This window comes from Scyliorhinus torazame, chromosome 9 (assembly GCF_047496885.1).
Source record: "Scyliorhinus torazame isolate Kashiwa2021f chromosome 9, sScyTor2.1, whole genome shotgun sequence".
NCBI classification, from domain to species: Eukaryota; Metazoa; Chordata; class Chondrichthyes; order Carcharhiniformes; family Scyliorhinidae; genus Scyliorhinus; species Scyliorhinus torazame.
Window position 1 is genome coordinate 73,646,231 of NC_092715.1, and position 16,550 is coordinate 73,662,780.

The following is a 16,550-nucleotide window of genomic DNA, read 5'->3' on the forward strand; positions in this document are numbered from 1 at the left end:
AGCAAAATAGAGTCCCGTTTTGGGCGCAGAGAGAAGGGTGCTTCTTGGCGCCTGCAGCACTGAGAACGACCCCGTTATCTAAGGGAAGTCTCCCATTTTTGGGGGTTTCTGCAGGGAATGCCCCATCTAGACCGCAATGACCTCATTTCAGCTCGTCAGTGCAGGAAGATGACTCGCAGATCGGGGCACAATTTTTAAATGTCGCCCTGATCTTTCGACTCCCCTCTGCATCCCCACCGCAGGCTCTGGAAACCCCCCCCCCCCCACCGCCCAACTTACCGTAGGGGGGTCCTCAAGTGCCCTCCCTCACCCCACCTCTTAAGGGCAGGGAACTCCCGGGCCCAATCCCTGGCACCCGAGCACCCTGGCACCACCAGCCTGGCAAGGCTCCTGCCAGTGCAACCTGGGCAACGTGGCAGTGCCAGGGTGGCACCGCTAGGGTGAAAGTTTCTCGGAAATGACCGACTTCACGCATTTCATACAATTGTAGAATTGTTACAACACAGGAAACTATTCAGTCCATCTTGTGCATGCTAGCTCTCTGGAGGAGCGCTCCAGCTAGTCCCACACCCCCATCCTTTTCCTGTAGGTCTGCAATTTATTTTCGCCCCTTCACTCCACCATATGAAAGACCAGCACATAAAGAAGAATTCTCAGTCGCCTACCTCAGTGCTAGCCTATGGTAACTAGACTAAGATGAGAAACTCTTTGGAGTTACTAGTCTAAAATAGAGTTCTGAGAGCAGGTTGACCTATCCCCTGTCCTACCTTTACGTCCCTTTGCAATAATTTGTACTCCCTCAAGAGATAAAGAGGGATGGAGTAGAAACAAAATGGAATTTCAGACTCAAATTAAAAATTCAAATGACACGTTCTTTAATCGAGTCAGAGAAGAGTCACTACTGCAATGATTGACTGTCCTGCTTGTATGACACTGTCAGCGAAGAATGGTACGTGCCATTATTCACAAATTAGATACTTGCACAAAGGCAACTAAAATTGATACAAAATGTAACACTGTTAAAAGCTGATACCCTGAACGTTTTGGATGATTTTCCCCTTCCCCAATCCAGGAGGCAAATTGCAGCAAACAGCTAATTCAGACTGGACCAGTTATCAAACCCTACTATCTCGCCCAGTAACCAAGCTCAGTTCTGAAGAAAGGCCCTTGACCTGAAACATTAACTATGTTTCTCTGGATATTTCCAACATTTTCTGGGGCTTTTTCCCGATCAAGACTTTCAGGTAATGTTTCAGTGGTTAGCACTGCTGCCTCACAGCGCCAGGAACCCATGTTCACTTTTGGCCTTGGGTGACTGTCTGTGTGGAGTTTGCACTTTCTCCCTGTATCTGCGTGGGTTTCCTCCAGTGCTCCGGTTTCCTCCCACAGTCCAAAGATGTGCTGGTCAGGTGGATTGGACATGATAATATTGCCCCTTTGTGTCCAGGGTTGTGCAGGTTAGGTGGTGTTACGGGAATAGCGCGGGGGAGTGGAACTTGTTAGGGTGCTCTTACAGAGGGTTGGTGCAGACTCGATGGGCCAAATGGCCTCTTTCTGCACTGTAGTGATTCTATGATTCCAGGCCTGCATGTCTTTGTACCATTATGCTTCAAGCCATCGTGGGTATTCTTTATGTCTGTTAATATAGATACTGTGAAGTAATGAGAAATCCCTGCAAGCTCTGTAAGCAGTAATATGTGCCATTACATTTTTTAAAAAGACTTGAGTTCACAGTGATAAATTGAGTCACATCAGATTAGTAAATAGTTAACAATGTTAGCCCTGGGTGGAAAAATGACTTGGTCAACAAGTGCTTAACTGGACACTATAACAGAGGGAAACGTGGATTGGACAGATAGGTTAATTACAATGTTCATCACCTCCACGAAAAATAAATGATTTGGTATTGAAAAAGGATTTTTGAAAGTAGCAGAGTTCCTGCTGATTTCCGACTTTGTTTCACTATTAATGCTTCTCAGTGATTTTTCTAAACTTTCAGAAATAATCAGATGCAGTATTAAATAGTTCTTGAAAGCTATTGAGGAGGAGAATGGCACAGAACACAAAGGATTTTCACTCATTTGAATTTGGTCCATCACAACAACTACCTTTTCTTTAATGAAGCTCCATATCACTCTGGTCATTTCATCTCCATCCATTTCCACAACCGGATTTTCTGCTTTGATTCGTTTTTTGGCATCTGCAGACAAATAACAAGAGACATCAGTCAATCACCTACTGAAATCTTTACTATCAAAGGAAGGCAAACTGTCTGTATGTATATGTGTGCAGACTGAAGAACTTGCATGTGTGCGTACAGTCACGTACACATGTCTTTCATGTGTGTATACAGAGTCACATGCACATGTCTTGTATGTGTGTATAGTGTCGTGGGAGTGTTCCTTTAAGAAAGGTTTTTGTCTTATCACAAAATGACAGTGATGTCATTTTGTGGGTGGAGCTGTGAGGTTTGTTTTACTTTCACGTTTCACTGCTGTGGACTGCAGACAGAGAAAAGAAGTGTTTTGGCCTGTCTCTCTCTATTTTCATTTTAAAGAGTTGTTCCAGAAAACAAACCATTGATTATAGCTACCTGCTTTGGTAACTTAAAAGATATAGCTCACTTTCCGGAAGGGTTTAAACCTGGTGAGACGGGGTTAGAATCTCAGGGAAAGCCAGCCTCATTCAAGTGAGAATGCAGAGTGCTGGGCCATGCCCTTGAAAAGTTTGTTTCGGTTTTGGGGATTTTATTTTGAATTGGAACAGTTAAGGGGGAATTCATTAAGTGCTACACATAGATTACTGTAGTTGTGTGGTGTCTTTATGTTTGTAATTGATAGCATTCTTGCTGTGTGTTTATATAAATGTTAACTAAGTTCTTAGAATAAATCTTGTTTTGATTAAAGTGTCTAGGAAGACTGATGAATCACACCTGAAGGGAAGTGCTCATCTTGTGCTCATCCTAGCCAAATTCAACAGAAAGGTTGTCGGTCAGGTGGACTTCATAATATACTTTGGAGTTTCTAAGCCCTGGCCCATAACAACAGTCAGGTGCACCTGTTTGGTAGGCGAGGGGAACAGAAGAACAACATTATTGGGCTGTGAAATAAATCACTGTGGCATTCATTAGTGATTTATTTCACAGCCCAATAATTAAGTAGGCTTTTGTCATTCAGAATGCTAGTATAAACTTGACCAAGAGCCAAATTTTCAATTCTAAACTGCCACCTTAAGAGGAATTGTCACACAACGCTGGCAGAATGAGGTTAAATACATAACCAAGTCTTAAGTTGCAAGACTTTCCCAATAAAATCGAATCCAATGATAGATATAGGAAAGATTTTTATTTCTAAAAGTTACTCCAATCAATTCAACACATTTTGCATTTAAAGTATTATTTCAGTTGCTATCTCATGTATCTGTACCACTTAAAAAGTATTATGTCTGCCAACTTCCAACGTCGACTTTTTAAATTAAAAGATGCGATGACCACATTTATAATAGAAAATGCCAATATAAACTTGTCACATTCAATTGTAACCTCTTGCCATTACAATTTACATCTCCCAGCTCATCAGCCTGCACTGCATGGTCGGCACGGGCTTGGAGGGCTGAAGGGCCTGTTCCTGTGCTGTACATTTCTTTGTTCTTTGTTCTTGCAAAGAACCAACTCTACTTACCTGCTTCCAAAATTACTACGTTTATCAAACATATATGAAAATATGAGAATGTATGACTATGAATGGGCACCAAATTATGTCTGCCCGCACAGTCCAATTATTTCCTGCTCTCTAATCTCGTCATCTGAAAACTACTGGTTTTGTTACCTTGTGTGCAATAGCATACCTAGATCGAGTGGAATCTATAATGGTCTGGAATTTGCAGAGTCTTTTCCTGGAAAAGCGTCACCATTCTGAATCGGACAGAAACTTCCAGATTTAGAGCAAGCGCAGAAGAACAGGGAAGTCTTGAAATTGCGGCCTGTCATTTACTGCAGTTTCGATGGTGGTCCCAAGCTCCCAACCTCCTCAGGGCCAGCAATCAGTGAAATCAATTGATCTGATCCGAACTTTCTGCTCTCATATCACGATACAGTATCGCACTTAAAAGTTAAACCTTGGTCAATGAGGTCTAACTGGATTTTATGTCAATCAGAGGAATAACTAGGAATGGACAGCTAATTTCACCCTGAAAAAAATTAGGAATATTGTTGCATGTTTGCATTATGATTCATCACTGGAATATTAATCTAGACTTTTTAAATAGTTAAACTTTTTTAAAATTACCATGATATTTCAGCTTCCACCTTCACCTCATGTGAATCTTTACTTCCCTCTGTAATATTTTGGAAAAAATAATTTGATTTTGGTGCTTTTCCTTTCCTCATTGGCGGTCTGAGAATTTTTAAATATGATTGCCTGCTTCAAGTGTTTGATAGCACGGTAGCATTGTGGATAGCACAATTGCTTCACAGCTCCAGGGTTCCAGGTTCGATTCCGGCTTGGGTCACTGTCTGTGCGGAGTCTGCACATCCTCCCAGTGTGTGCGTGGGTTTCCTCCGGGTGCTCCGGTTTCCTCCCACAGTCCAAAGATGTGCAGGTTAGGTGGATTGGCCATGATAAATTGCCCTTAGTGTCCAAAATTGCCCTTAGTGTTGGGTGGGGTTACTGGGTTATGGGGATAGGGTGGAGGTATTGACCTTGGGTAGGGTGCTCTTTCCAAGAGCCGGTGCAGACTCGATGGGCCGAATGGCCTCCTTCTGCACTGTAAATTCTATGATTCTGTAAATTCTGTAAATGACATCACTGCAGCTGGGAATCCCCATTAAACTATGACACAATCAATTACATATCAAAAGGGTTACAGTTCTCATTACATAGATCAAACGATCTCTTAGAGAGAAGTCCTTTGAGGTCAGCCATCAGTACTCTTGCTTCAACACTTACTGCAAAACCCTGACCAATATCTGAATTTATGCGCCTGGTATGCACAGCCTACTATGGGCACTTTTACCTGTCATCACACTTTTGCTGTACTGCTTTGCTGATTGGAATACCCAAAACAAATCTGAACGGAAGAGATTGAAAATGGGCAAATCAGCAGCACTCCTCACCCTCTTCATTTCCTTCTCGCTTGATAACCTCCGTTGGATTGCACTATTAGCTTCCCCTGTAAAGGTTGCTTCTGTAGCATTTAACCTGAATGCAAGTTCACAAAACTGTCAGCATTCGGAATGTTCACACAGAATGAATCAATGGTACTTTACTGATGGGCGGTATCCGAGAGAAGATCCTCAGCTGTCACAGAGGACATTTCAGGCATCTTCATTAGGAATAAAATGTAGCAATGTTTGTGTCATAGAAAGGACATGTTGTTGACAGGAGCACCAACATCTGTCTCTGCAGCATGCATCTAGTGTCATTGATGTTTGTCCTGCGCAGACAACACCAGGATTGATGCTGTACAGTTTCCATATAACAAATTTGAAAAGATATAGTCACTACATTAAATCATTTTCCGATCATAAACCTTCAATTTGCAATTTTAAGCCTTGGAGCCTTTTTTTTTTTTAGGAACATTTCTTCGATATCCTATGCATGTATTCTAATTATCACAAGCTAGATACTATTGGGGCGATTTATCTAAATGAGAACAAAGTCCCGGAGCGAGTACGTTTAGCACGTGTTTCCACCCGGTGGTCACAGCACCGAGAAACACGAGGCTATAAAACACGACTTGCGTTTGTGGAGGGATCTCAACATGGAATGCGACATAGTCCCATTTTATATAATGAGAAGCTCTGCTCGCCAGAACTCCTCAGTGTAGCGAGAGCTCGGGACATCATTTTAAACGCCGTCCCGATCTCCAAAGCCCCAAAAGAGACCGCTGACCCCCGCCAAGCCCCAACGCACTATGGGAGGGTCTCCAATCGTCGCCGCACCGGACACCCCGGCCCGATCGTACCTGCGCAAATGCCAGCTTGGCATCACCACCTGGGCACCTTAGCAGTTCCAGGCTGACACCCAGATGGCACTGTCAAGGTGCCAGGCTGGAAGTGCCATGGTGCCATCCTGCCCAAAAGGCATGCACCCTGGGTCTCCGATCCCTTGGGAGACCCCCACGAGTGCCATTCTGTGTGGTCCCTGTTTGTGGAGGCCAGTACTGAATGACTCCTTCTGATGTCTCCAAGGTGAGGGAGATTGATCCCACATCTCAGGTAACTCAGGAATCTGCACATTACACAGTGAGACTAGCCGTCTTCCTTTAATATGCAGATTTGCTAAGAAGTGGTCCCACCCACAATGGACGGGATTCACATCACAACGTCTGGCGAGATAGAGTTAGATCGCGAGACTTTGTGAGCTGTGTGGATGGCGGGAGTGCGGTTTCCCAGCTTCTATCTGCCATGCTGCGCCATGGCGAGCTGCTCCCAGCGTGACCATTAAATTGCGCCCTGTATTTTGCAATAAAATCTCACCATACCGGTTATAACAAAATAAACCGGACTAACTGGCTTAGCAAATCACTCAGTTCAAGGTCAGTTAGGGATGGGTAATAAACACTGGCCCTGCCATCAACGCTCACATCCCCTGAATTAAAAAAAAGTGTACAGTGTAGTAACGGTCACTATTATGTTGTAAACATTTAAATCTATTTCTGGTCAGTCACCTTGTATTGTTAAAATACTGCTTAAAACAATTTAGATAATGCAATTGTAATTTGTTTACTGCACAAAAGTTAATCAAAAGTGTCAATTATCTTTACTTGCCTTAAGACACTTATTCCTTTATATTCGATGATTGCACAATTTCTGGTTGGTTCAGCATGCTGACAGAATTGGCATTGTTAGTTAAGAAAATCTGGGAGTTTGTTCACTGAGCATTCATGAAAAGTGTCATCTCTCCGTTCTCTCTCACTTTCAAATCGTAAATGCCATTTCTGCTTTTAAGACCTCAGAGGCATTTCCCACTGACCACTTTCACTGGACATGTCACACTCAATAGTGTTTGCACAATCAACATTCACAACAATATTTGCTTTCCTGCTGGAGAAGGTTTCATTTGTACAACACGATAGAGTAGTCTTCTTATAATAATTTGTTCTTAGGATGTCTGTCAGCAATGCTGGCGAGGCTACATTTATTACTTAATCTAACCTAAGATTGCAGTGGTCTGCCTCCTCTCTGAAGCAATTCCCAACTTGTGCTGTCCCCACTTCCATGATGGTGCCCAGCAGGGCACTCGTGGATTTTGGATCTATTGGCAATGGAGGAACAGTGGCAAGTGTCTAAGTCAGTACGTGCACTGTGGAGGTTATAGTCTGACATCGCTGCTCTGATCTTTCCCGGTGTTAAAGTTTGCAGGACTGTTGCGGAAATCCACTGGCCATAGATTTCCAGTCACAAAAACAACCTTCGACCAACACCCTGTGCCTCCTGCCATTAAAACAATTTTGGATTCAATTTGCCAAATTTCCCTGAATTCCATGGGCTCTTATTTTCTTGATCAGTCTTCCATGTGGAATATTGTTAAGTGAAGTCTATGTAGACTACATCAACTACACTGCCCTCATCTACATACCAAGTCACCTTCTCAACAAAATTCAATAAAATTAGCTAGACATGATCTCTCCTTGACAAAGCTATGCTGACTATCCTTGATTAATCCTTGCCTCTCCTAATGGAGATTAATTTTGTCCCTCAAAAATGTTTCCAATAATTTCCCTACCATTGATATTAGACTCATTGGCCTGCAATTACCAGTTTTTTCCCTCCTGCACTTCTTGAATCATTGTACCATGTTAGCTGTCCTCCAATCCTCTGGCACCTCACCTGTGGCCAGAGAGGATATGAAAATTTACATCAGAGCCCCTGCAATCTCCTCTCTAGCCTCACACAGCAGCTGAGGATACATCTCATCTAAGCCTGGGAATTTATCCACTTTTAATCCTGCTAAAACCGCTAACACCTCATCCCTTTCAATGCTAATCTGTTGAATTGTATCACAGTCCCCCCTCCCTGCTTCCTATGCCTACACCATCCTTCTCCACAGTGACCACAGATGCAAAATACTTATTTAATACCTCACCTACCTCTTTCGACTCTTCACAGATTGCCACTTTGGTCCCTAATGGGTCCTACTCTGATGTGGATTTTTCTACAAGTAGCAGCTCCCAGGCTACTTTTGGACAGATTTTTTTAAAAATTGCTTATTGTCACGAGTAGGCTTCAATGAAGTTACTGTGAAAAGCCCCTAGTCGCCACATTCCAGCGCCTGTTCGGGGAGGCTGGTACGGGAATTGAACCGTGCTGCTGGCCTGCCTTGGTCTGCTTTAAAAGCCAACGATTTAGCCCAGTGAGCTAAACCAGCCCCTTATCCAGAAACATACGTAGAAAATAGAAGTAGGAGGAGGCTAAATGGCCTTTCGAACCTGATCTGCCATTCATTATGATCATGGCTGATCATCAGGTTCAATACCCTGATCCCGCCTTCCCCCTACATCCCTTGATTCCTTTAGCCCAAGAGATATATCTAATTCCTTCTTGAAATTACACAATACTACTCTCTGGGTGAAGAAATTTCTCCTCATCTCAGTCCTAAAATGTTTACCCCTTAGCCTCAAACTATGACACCTAGTTCTGGACCCCCCCCCCCCCCCCACACACACTATTTATGGTCACTATCACTGAAATGCTCCCCCTTTTACCACCTGCTCAGCTTCATTTTCTAAAATTAGGTGAAGTACCGCTTCCTCCCTTGTAGGACTTTCTATCTGCTCAAAACCATCTCCCGGATGCATTTTAAGAATTCCACCCTTCTAAGCCTTTCATACTTTTCCTATCCCAATTAATATTGGGGAAGTTAAAAATCCCCTACTATTATTGCCCTATTGTTTTTAGACTTCTCTGAGATGTTCCTACACATCTACTCGTCTATCCCTCCCTGACTGTCTGGGGGCCTATAGTATACTCCCAGCAATGTAATTCCCCCCTTTTTGTTCTTAAGTTCCACCCATGCGACCACAATTGAGGACCTGCTAAGTTATCATTAGCATACAATTTACAGTGCAGAAGGAGGCCATTCGGCCCATCGAGTCTGCACCGGCTCTTGGAAAGAGCACCCTACCCAAGGTCAACACCGCCACCCGATCCCCATAACCCAGTAACCCCACCCAACACTAAGGGCAATTTTGGACACTAAGGGCAATTTATCATGGCCAATCCACCTAACCTGCACATCTTTGGACTGTGGGAGGAAACCGGAGCACCCGGAGGAAACCCACGCACACACGGGGAGGATGTGCAGACTCCGCACAGACAGTGACCCAAGCCGGAATCGAACCTGGGACCCTGGAACTGTGAAGCAATTGTGCTATCCACAAGGCTACCGTGCTGCCCCAAGCAGGTTAAACATCATGAATGAAGAGGTATATATATGTGTTCCAGAAACACATATATAGACAAATTCAAAGATGCCAAACAATGCTTGGAATGCGACCATTAGCAGGTGATTAAATCTTTACAGATCCAGAGATCTGGTCACCTGCTAATGGTCGCATTCCAAGCATTGTTTGGCATCTTTGAATTTGTCTATATATGTGTTTCTGGAACATACCTCTTCATTCACCTGAGGAAGGAGCAGCGCTCCGAAAGCTAGTGACATCGAAACAAACCTGTTGGACTTTAACCTGGTGTTGTAAGACTTCGTACTGTAATAATACCATACACCCATCAACACCCTCAGTTCATCAGCCTTCTCTGTAAGACTCCTTGCATTAAAATGCCAGATAGCCATGCCATATTCCCTTGTGGCTTAACATGCCTATCCTTGCTCTGCCTTCCAGACTGATTTATTTTCTTCAATACTTAGCTATGCATCATCCCCTGCTATTCCTTCACTCTGTACTCCATATCCCTGCAAAATTAGTTTACCCCCCACCATAGCACTAGCAAACCTCCCTGCAAGGATATAGGTCCCATTCTGATGCAACCCATTTGACTTGCACAGGTCTCACCTTCCCCAGAAATGTTTCCAGTAATCCAGAAACCTAAAGCCCTCCCTCTTGCACCATCTCTTCAGCTTCGCATTCACCTGCTCTACCATCCTATTCCTTTACTCACTAGTACATGGCACCAGGAGTAATCCAGAGATTACAACCTATGAGGTCCTGCTTTTCAATCTATGACCTAGCTCCGTAAATTCCTGTTGCTCTACCTAATCCCTCTTTTTACCTATGTTGTTGCTAACAATGTGAACTACGCCCTCTGACTGTCCACCCCTTCAGAATGCACTGCAGCCATTCAGTGACATCTTTGATCCTGGCACCAGGGAGGCAACACATCATCCTGGAGTCATGTCTGCAGCTGCAGAACTGTCTGCCTGCACCCCTCACTATTCAGTCTCCTCCCACTGCTCTCCCATTCTTACTCCTACTCCCATGTGCAGCTGAGCAGAAGATGAAAAGATAAAAGGGTGACACAAACTGCAAAGAAATACAATCAGAGAGAAAAAAAATAACCTCAACAAGAAAAAGATGGCAGACAGATTTGCTGTGATGTTTCAGAGAGGAACTCTGGAACTGTTTATAGGTTAGATCACCAATTCTCCAAAATAGAAAGACTTCTATTTGCATAGCATCTTTCACTGCCTCAGGATGTCCCAAACTGCTTTACTGCCAATCATGTAGCTTTTGTGAAGTGAAGTCAGGTTGAAATTTAGAAAACATGGCAGCCAATTTGCGTGCACACACACACGCACAGCAAGTTTCCGCAAACAGCAACGTACATGCCCAGATAATCTGTTTTGAGAATGTTGACTTGATTGGTAGGAACACCAGGACTAACTCCCCTGTTCTTCCTCATATTATCATAGAATCTACAGAATCATAGAATCTACAATACAGGAGGCCATTCAGCCCATCGAGTCTGCACCGGCCCTTGGAAAGCGCACCCTAATTAAACCCATGCCTCCACCCTATCCCCGTAAACCCACCCAAACCTTTTGGACACTAAGGACAATTTAGCATGGCCAATCCACCTAACCTGCACATTTTTGGTTGTGAAGGAATGCAGAGCACCTGGAGGAAACCCACGCAGACACAGGGAGAACGTGCAGACTCCGCACAGACAGCGACCCAAGCCGGGAATTAAACCTGGGGTTCTGGCGTTGTGAAGGAACAGTGCTAACCACTGTGCTACCTGGCCGCCTTGAGATCATTGATGTTCACTTGAGGGATCTGACTGAACCTTGGTTTACCATCTCATCCAAAAGACAGTACCTCTAACACTACAGCACTCTCAGTGTCACACTGAAATATTAGCCTTGATGGATCTCTCCTGTTTATTAGTTATAAAAAATATTGGAGATGTGGAAACAGCTGATTGACAGTCAAGAATCATCTGATTGGGTAATGAAGAGTTTTCTTTCCCACTTTCCAATTGATGCAAGGCTGGATGTTTTAGGCGATCAATGGCATCAGGTGAAATTTGGTTACTGGATATTGTGTAATGAAACCTCCTGGAATAAATTGAGAGTTAACAATCCCATTCATTGATATGCAAAGAACCTGTGGTAATATGCAGCACTGTAAATACACAAGGGGTTAATGTAAATACACTACAACTAAGTAAACACTACAGGGAGCACCAGAAACGTCATGACATGCAGACATACAGCTAATGAACACTTAGAATAGGACACGACCAATGGGCAGTCAAGACACCCAGAGGCGACACTACCACAAGGGGGCAACCCATATACAAGGACAGGGCACACATGCTCTTTCTCTTTCCAGATTAGCAGAAGAGTCGAACTCCTAGAGAACTGTGCTAATGGTTCAATAAATCACATTGAACTTACTTCAAAGTCTGGAGTGTCCTTTGGTCAAAGCTGCATCAAGTTGCAGCCTGTGTTATCCCAGAGTACATAACACATCAGAACCCAGCGGCCAAATTGAGTATTTTACAGCACACGTTTGTGGGTGAATAGTATTACAAACGGAGACACAGGAATTTGGAATGGGTAAAACCCTGAGTCACAAAGTATTGACAAAAGCATGGCACGAGGGCTAAGATTTTTTTTGAAAAAGGAGATATGCCTATAAGGGGATTTTTCAACAAAACTGCTTTAACTCAGTTTTGCATTGAACCATAATGACCCATTACAAGTTAGTAAAGTTGGATTCCTGCACAGTACGTCCGCAGCCACCACTGGCATCGTTATGGGACTCCTGGAAGAAGTATCTTTTCTGAATTGAACGCTCTCGTAGCGTTCAATCTGACCCGAAATTACATTAGAAATCTAATAATAACTAACAAATAATAAACCTGCCAACAACAACGCCGGCAGCCCAGCTCAAGGCAGACCTTTGTGTGTAAGCCGTCACGTCGCAAAATCGACAGCAAAAGCGGGGCTAAAGTTTCGGAGTTAATTGTGCTGAATGGTTTCAGGCTGACTCACAGTCTCTTCGTTGGACAGTGCAGACACTGGGGAGGCTCCGGGAGCTTCCGCCGACTAAAGAAGGCACAATTTTTAATAAACTCGCCATCCCTCTCACTCTCTGGCTCTGACTCCACAAGAGAGGCTCCGATGTGGGAGCAGGAAGGGAGCAGCACGCAAGCAGCGTGCAGGCGGCCGCCAACGTGCTCCCATTGGATTTGTGAGTGAGTGAATCTCACCCAGCCGGCAATGCGAGGATGCACACACACACACACTCAGACAGCATTGTTCCCAAAGATTATCATCTAAAGCACAACCCAGCCTCTATTTACAGAGAGGGTGGAATCTCCATTCAAAGACATTGCTTTGTGAAATGAATGGCGAGAGACAGAAGGTTACATTTCTTCCCAGAGACTGCCTGCCAATTATCATCGGGTTTCCTTCCCAAATTGGATCTCTTGCCCGAATGGTCTTATCTCTGAAAAGCACTTGTTTAAATTGGGATAACGGAGGAGCGGGACACTTCCCAGTAAATCTTCCAAACATAGAACCATAGAAAAATGATACAGCACCGAAGGAGGCCTTTCAGCCCATCTTGTGCGTGCCAGCCTGAGGACACCCAGGTGCCCTTTCTAACCCCACCTTCCTGCACCCGGCCCATAGCCCTGTAGCTTACAGCACTTAAGGTGCAGATCCAGGTGCTTTTTAAAAGACCGTAAGAAGTTTTACAACACCAGGTTAAAGTCCAACAGGTTTGTTTCGATGTCACTAGCTTTCGGAGCGCTGCTCCTTCCTCAGGTGAATGAAGAGGTATGTTCCAGAAACATATATATAGACAAATTCAAAGATGCCAGACAATGCTTGGAATGCAAGCATTAGCAGGTGATTGAATCTTTACAGATCCAGAGATGGGGTAACCCCAGGTTAAAGAGGTGTGAATTGTGTCAAGCCAGGACAGTTGGTAGGATTTCGCAGGCCAGATGGTGGGGGATGAATGTAATGCGACATGAATCCCAGGTCCCGGTTGAGGCCGCACTCGTGTGCGGATCTTGGCTATAAGTTTCTGCTCGGCGATTCTGCGTTGTCACACGTCCTGAAGGCCGCTTTGGAGAACGCTTACCCGGAGATCAGACGCTGAATGCCCTTGACTGCTGAAGTGTTCCTCAACTGGAAGGGAACATTCCTGCCAGGTGATTGTCGCACGATGTCCGTTCATTCGTTGTCGCAGCGTCTGCATGGTCTCGCCAATGTACCACGCTTCGGGACATCCTTTCCTGCAGCGTATGAGGTAGACAACATTGGCCGAGTCGCACGAGTATGTACCGCGTACCTGGTGGGTGGTGTTCTCACGTGTAATGGTGGTATCCATGTCGATGATCTGGCACGTCTTGCAGAGATTGCCATGGCAGGGTTGTGTGGTGTCATGGTCACTTTCTTGAAGGCTGGGTAGTTTGCTGCAAACAATGGTTTGTTTGAGGTTGCGCGGTTGTTTGAAGGCAAGTAGTGGGGGTGTGGGGATGACCTTGGCAAGATGTTCATCTTCATCGATGATGTGTTGAAGGCTGTGAAGAAGATGTCGTCGTTTCTCCGCTCCGGGAAAGTACTGGACGACGAAGGGTATTCTGTCGGTTGTGTCCCATGTTTGTCTTCTGAGGAGGTCGGTGCGGTTTTTTGCTGTGGCGCGTTGGAACTGTCGATCGATGAGTCGAGCGCCATATTCCGTTCGTACGAGGGCATCTTTCAACGTCTCTGTTACACTCCTCCTCATCTGAGCAGATCCTGTGTATACGGAGAGCTTGTCCATAGGGGATGGCTACTTTAATGTGTTTAGGGTGGAAGCTGGAGAAGTGGAGCATCGTGAGGTTATCCGTGAGTTTGCGGTAAAGCGAAGTGCTGAGGTGACCGTCCTTGATGGAGACGAGTGTGTCCAAGAATGCAACTGATTTTGGAGAGTAGTCCATGGTGAGTCTGATGGTTGGATGGAACTTTTGATGTCATCGTGTAGTCGTTTCAGTGATTCTTCGCCGTGGGTCCAAAGGAAAAAAATTTCATCGATGTATCTGGTATATAACGTCGGTTGAAGGTCCTGTGCGGTGAGTAGGTCTTGTTCAAACTTGTGCATGAAGATGTTGGCATATTGGGGTGCAAATTTGGTCCCCATGGCTGTTCCGTGTGTCTGGATGAAGAACTTGTTGTCGAAGGTGAAGACGTTGTGATCCAGAATGAAGCGGATGAGTTGCAGAATTGCGAGTTAAAAACTCTTTTTAAAAGAGTTTCGCGTCTCTGCCTCCATCACCAACTCAGCCAGCGAATTCCAGACTCCTACTGCCCTCTGGGTAAAAAAAGTTCTTCTTTGTGTCCCCTCTACACCTTCTGCCACATATCTGCTTCTATGACCCCTGGTTCTAGAATTTTCCACCAAAGGAAACAATTTTATCCTGCCCACTCTATCACTTCCCCACATAATTTTATACCCCTCCATCAAATCACCCCTCAGCTTTCTTTGTCCCTTGGAAAATAATCCCAACCTATCCAATATCTCCTCATAGCTACACTTTGCTAGCCCTGGCAACATTCTTGTAAACCTCCTTGTGGTGGTATGTATTAGGGGTAATACGGTACACCATGAATGCCGAGGAGCTATTGGAGGACAGATGCTGGGTCCTGATTGGATCTGCCGCCTACCTGGGCTCCACCCAGATAGGCGGGGTATAAGAACCCGGTTTGCTCCCCGCAGCTGCATTCTGTGACTGAACTGCTGGGGAACAAGTCTGAACAAGCCTGCTCAATAAAGCCTCAATTGAAGTTCTCTACGTCTCACCTCGTGTGTGATCGATGGTGCTACAATTTATTGAGCAGACTTAAAAAGGAATATGGAGCTCCGGACCACCCCGGAGTGCCTGTGAATCGGCCTCCAAGCAGCTAACGCAACATCGGCGTTTAAGCACTGGCTGGCGTGCTTCGAGGGATACCTCCGAACGGCCCCCGGCAGACCAACGGAAGACCAGAAGATGCAGGTCCTGCATTCCAGGGTGAGTCCCGAAATCTACTCACTCATCGAGGACGCGGAAGAATTCCCAGCGGCGATCAACTTGCTGAAACAGACCTACATTAGGCCCGTCAACCAGGTCTACGCACGCTACCAGCTCGCGACGAGATGACAAATCCCCGGGGAATCGCTAGACGAATTCTTCAATGCTCTAACGATCCTTGGAAGAAACTGCGACTGCCCAGCGGTAACGGCGAACGAACATACGGACCTCCTGATCAGAGACGCTTACGTAGCAGGTTTGGCATCGTCGCAAATTCGCCAGAGACTTTTAGAGAAAGACTCTCTCGGACTCACAGAGGCACGGGTCCTTGCAGCCTCCCTCGACGTGGCCTCCCAAAACACCCGCGCCTATGCCCCCGACCGCACTACAGCCCCTTGGGCTCCGTGGACCCTGCCGCGACCGACCCCCCGGCACCCCCCACCCCTCCGCAAGCGTGCGCAGCCAAAATCCCAGACAACCAGGGAGGGCCCCGCTGCTACTTTTGCGGGCAGCCGAAACACCCCCGCCAGCGCTGCCTGGCCCGCTCGGCCACCTGCAAAAGCTGCGGCAAAAAGGGGCACTACGCAGCAGTGTGCCAGTCCCGTGGGGTCGCCGCTATCTGCGGGGAAGAAACGGGACCACGGGCTCAACCCCCACCCCAGCGACTCACCGGCGGCCAACGGGCGCCACCATTTTGGACCTCGGACACCACGAGGGGGGGGGGCGGGCGCCGCCATCTTCCTACCCACGGGCCGCGTGCGATCCATGGGAGCGGCCATTTTGTCCACCCCCGGCCACGTGCGACCCATGGGAGCGGCCATTTTGTCCAACCCCGGCCGCGTGCGATCCATGGATGCCGCCATCTTGGCTGACAGGCAAGGACCCCAGCGTGGACGGCTCCACACTGCCTGAAGACAATGATCTGATGCACCAACCACGTTTGGCATCGGTGACCCTCGACCAGTCGCAGCCCCGGACGCTCCAGACGACAACGACAAATGTGCTGGTGAACGAGCATGAGACGCCGTGTTTGATCGACTCGAGAAGCACGGAGAGTTTTATTCACCCGGACACGGTAAGA

At 46.0% G+C, this 16,550-nt stretch overlaps 1 protein-coding gene across 2 annotated transcripts in view; it reads right to left on the minus strand.

Moving 5' to 3' along the window:
* LOC140429309 (isocitrate dehydrogenase [NADP], mitochondrial-like) overlaps nt 1-12,636 on the minus strand; it is a 111,298-nt gene extending 98,662 nt beyond the window's left edge. The window contains exons 1-2 of one of the 2 annotated variants that reach the window (XM_072516140.1): nt 12,459-12,636; nt 2,109-2,200 (exon numbers count right to left, since the gene is read on the minus strand). In XM_072516140.1, the coding sequence (XP_072372241.1) occupies nt 2,109-2,200; nt 12,459-12,546 (180 nt within the window). In that variant the 5' untranslated portion in view covers nt 12,547-12,636. Of the gene's footprint in view, nt 1-2,108; nt 2,201-12,364 lie in introns of both variants that reach the window. The other variant, XM_072516141.1, reaches the window with a different exon arrangement.
* Nucleotides 12,637-16,550: the final 3,914 nt, after the last annotated feature.